At 33.3% G+C, this 4,016-nt stretch overlaps 1 protein-coding gene across 1 annotated transcript; it reads left to right on the top strand.

Moving 5' to 3' along the window:
- Nucleotides 1–2,630: 2,630 nt before the first annotated feature.
- Nucleotides 2,631–3,480, top strand: LOC108573757 (nuclear protein 1). The gene is made up of 2 exons (XM_017936237.1): nucleotides 2,631–2,942; nucleotides 3,394–3,480. Exon 1 carries the CDS (start codon nucleotides 2,730–2,732, stop codon nucleotides 2,937–2,939), a length of 210 nt encoding a protein of 69 aa, XP_017791726.1. The 5' UTR covers nucleotides 2,631–2,729; the 3' UTR covers nucleotides 2,940–2,942; nucleotides 3,394–3,480.
- The last annotated feature ends 536 nt before the right edge of the window (nucleotides 3,481–4,016 follow it).

The following is a 4,016-nucleotide window of genomic DNA, read 5'->3' as shown; positions in this document are numbered from 1 at the left end:
ACAATGAATCTAACATTTTCCCAAAGTTCATAAAAAGAGGGATTCTTCTCCGTTAAAAAATATCGCGCAGTTGAATCGATGAATATTACGCGTGAAATGGTGCAATGTAAAATACAAATTGTTTCACGAGTACAGAAACGTGCATTGTATGGAATCTATTTTAACGCTTCTTTATATCCTAAACGAACGTGTGGAATGTTCAGCAAACATGCACTCGATACACATTCAAGTCTTGGATCAATATGGTCTTTATTCGTGCAGACATTTGAACGCTTTTCAGAAACAAATGATTAATTAACTCATGCTACTTACGTATGAATAACACCTATTGTCATTCCTATAAATTACTAAATAAATTTTTCACGAATTTCTGCAGTATAATTTAGAGATAATTATTTACGAAACCTCTGGACTCTTTAAATTATAATTTGTACCTGTACGTTAGTTTTGTAGAAATGCCTCATTGAAATTCCTTTGTTGCATACCCCTTACATACCTTTTGATATGACTAGATATTTATGAACATTTTAATTTATTTAAAGTAGTCGATATTATTGATGGTTTCGAGATAGTAACTTCCACTTTCTAATTAGAATGTTTCTACGAAATATTTAAAATTAAGAAAGATAAGGTTAAGTAGCGCATCTACTCATGTGCGCGGGAAGAAAGTATAAAAGGATACATTGCAGATGGCGTTAATCGAAACGTATCGAACTCAAAACTCGTTTACAGCTTCGTCGCCGGTACATATACATATATATTTGTTTTTTTCAGTACTCTCAGAGTGCTGTGGTAACAAGATCAGATCGATTAACGGGATTTCATACCTATGCGGCATCATTTCAGTTGTTTGCAATTTCGTGAACTCAATAATTTTTGGCAGTTTCGATCGACCTTTCGGTCGGCAAACTGCGTATTATTTTTACGCTGGAATATAAATGCGCACGCAGCTGTGTCGTTAAATGTACTGCATGTTTTGTTGAACTTTTTTCAAACAATGAAATTGAATGTCACCGTTTTATATAGTACATCTGTGAACGATATTTAGAGAATTTTTTATTAACAACCTTGAAAAACACACTGTGTTCCGGACGGTAATATTTTTAACGCCGGACGTGTTGAGTCATAACAACCTTCGATAAGAAGCAATGAGAATTTAAAAGCCATTGTAGACTGTACATTTATCAGTATTAATTTATAAGTACCCTGACTTATTTGTTTTGAAAAATACAAAATTTGTCTTTTAACATAACATTATTTTCTAATTTTTTTACAAAAAAGAAAATTATAAATATAAACATTATTCTCATAGTACGATAAGTAATTAAGGTCAAACGAAATACACTTGAAGGCAATTGCCAATAAACAGAGTGCGATGTGCGATTGTACACGTAAGTCTAAAACGCGGAACGTAAATATACACTTTTGTGCGACGTGTACGTCGTCACATTTATTTTTACGTGGGAGACTTAATTAGCATTTGATAGTTACGCGGGATATTCGATAATTAGAGCATGTCTATACTCGAACACCAATATCAGTCGTTCGAGAGATGAATCCGGTTAACCTGGAATTTCGTCAGTATAGCTACGTCTTCATACTTCGTCATTTTAACGTACAACGAACTACCACAATGTAGTATAGAAAACAGGCTTGATATCAGCTCTTTTGCCACGCCCCTTATAGATATATTTATATTTCGTTTTCTATTATGTCTTTTGGCGCAAGTCAGCGAGGGTAGACGCAAAATAATCAGCGATGTTTCGCTTGCGATGGTAGGGAGACCTCTACTTGTTAGAAGTACATGTGTATGTAACGAGACGCTGACCGCGCATGCGTAATAGATCCAACATTTTGTTTGTTGCCAAAACATACGGATTATCTCATATGACAGAAATTTAATACACAAATCTAAGACTTATTACTATTTGTCACGTAACAATGCATTATTCACAAAGTTGAATGCGTCCTCAGAACGCTTAAACTGAGAGACAAAGCTCAAGAAAACGTTTCAAGATTACCGTTGAATGTACGCATCGTTACCAGGCTAAGATGACATGCTATCAGGGCTGTCTATACGTGGTATAATATTTTGTACGCTTTAGTACTGTGCATAGATTTCTTATAGTAAACAATATTAGATATTGACCCAATGATCTCAATTATTGGTGGATTTCCATCAGATTGCGTAAGATACACATATGCAATATCGTTCATGTTTGACATGTTAAAAAAATTTGAAAAATATTGATTTAGGAATAAAATATAATTTTTTATTGAACAAAAAGTTTTGTAACCCTTCTCTATTGGTTATAAATGTTTTCATTAACCTCTATAGTCGATAATACGATGAATGTTAAATGTTTTCTTGAAATTTTGAATTCCTGAACATTTTTCGACATACGCTCTTTCACTTGTTATACCCATTTCTATACGCAGCAGGAGTTTAAATTAATTTCTTTATCCACAGTAAATCGAATCAATATCGGTTTATGTTATAAAATGGATTAGCAAAAGGATTTAACCTGTTAAACCGATTCTTACATCAGGTATTCAAAATTCTAGAGACATTACTGAGTACTGCGCTTGCGTAGTAGTTCTTGAACTACGTATATAAGCAGCTTTAGTGAGCGGCGTCCAAGCATTAAAGAATAAACGTGCGATAGTGGACGATTTTTCGGCCGTGTTTACGCTATTATTTTTTGAGTATTTTTGAAAATACAAGAACTATGTCTGACTACTACGTTGACGAATACGAACACTTCAACTACGATTACGACAAGCATATTTTCACGGGTCACAGCGGCAAACAACGAAGCAAACGAGAAGCTCTTGCACACACAAATCATTTCGATCCGTGCGGCCATTCCAGAAAGATCCTGACTAAACTGATGAATTCCGAGCACAACAAACGAAATACTGGAAAAGTCAAAGCATAGACGGTAAGTGAAAAACGTTTGTCAAATTACGACGTAATTTGTGATGTTCGTATTGTGTTACGTTATTTATTTGAGTGCAGCTGTAAAGGTCTGCAACCTTGGCCGGGTTTGTGCGTGTTTACATTATTGTTTTCATATCTATGTGCGATTTACTGCGCATATTCGGCGACGCAATTAAATGTCAGTGAATTCGAGTTCACATTTTACTATCTACTCCATTTTTTATTATTGCTTATGCTTGTTTTAATAGCACATTAGTATTACTGTACTTTGTTTTTTTTTTTATCGCTGGGCACACCATTACAAAGGTGACTCATTTCTTACTTGACTGTTGTCACTTTTTATTGTTCTACACGGTGGTATACATACGTCACGAAATACGGAATATTTCTCAAACCATTATTCGAGAATAGTTAATATTAAGATGATTTGTATTCCTTTTTTTTTGTTGCAGAAGCTCGGAGTTGCTGTCCTACTTTTGGAGAAAGAATTTGTCAATTCTGACAGATCAAAACTTCTTAAACACCCTTCTTGAATATAACAAATAATTTTTTCTATTTTCTTTATTCTCAGCAATGCATTTAGTCGCTGAATATAGATCCTCACTTAGAATAAGATAACAATTAGTACTTGGTACAAATATTATATCTTACAATCATTAATAGTCATATCATATGACTTGTAGGGTAACCATCTCCTAAGTAGCTACTCTTGATTCAGGATTATCTGAGACTAGAGTTTTCACGATATGTTAGGAAATCAAGTAATATTCATGTTGGATTCATGCACAGTGTAAAACTTTATAGGTATTGAGCATATGATTATAAATGGTTTATTTAATTGGTATTAAAACAATTGCTCAATTTAGAAAGTAGGTACATACTTGACAAAGCTGAACATTTTATTCAGTGTGAATATTGAAACAATGCATTTGTTTTTCAAAGTATGTTAAGAGAATTTTTTGTTAAGTTCCGAAAATTGGTTCAATTTTAAGTTTACAATAAAATTGAAAGTATTAGATAAAGATCACTGTATAATTTTGATGAATAATAAAACTTTGTAATTACTAAAGAAAAC

This window comes from Habropoda laboriosa, unplaced genomic scaffold (genome assembly GCF_001263275.1).
Source record: "Habropoda laboriosa isolate 0110345459 unplaced genomic scaffold, ASM126327v1 scaffold126, whole genome shotgun sequence".
NCBI lineage: Eukaryota > Metazoa > Arthropoda > Insecta > Hymenoptera > Apidae > Habropoda > Habropoda laboriosa.
This window is presented reverse-complemented; position numbering and strand designations above follow the sequence as displayed.

What these genes read in the sequence shown, in the direction of transcription:
- LOC108573757 (XM_017936237.1), top strand. Translation starts at nt 2,730, where the DNA reads ATGTCTGACTACTACGTTGACGAATACGAACACTTCAACTACGATTAC.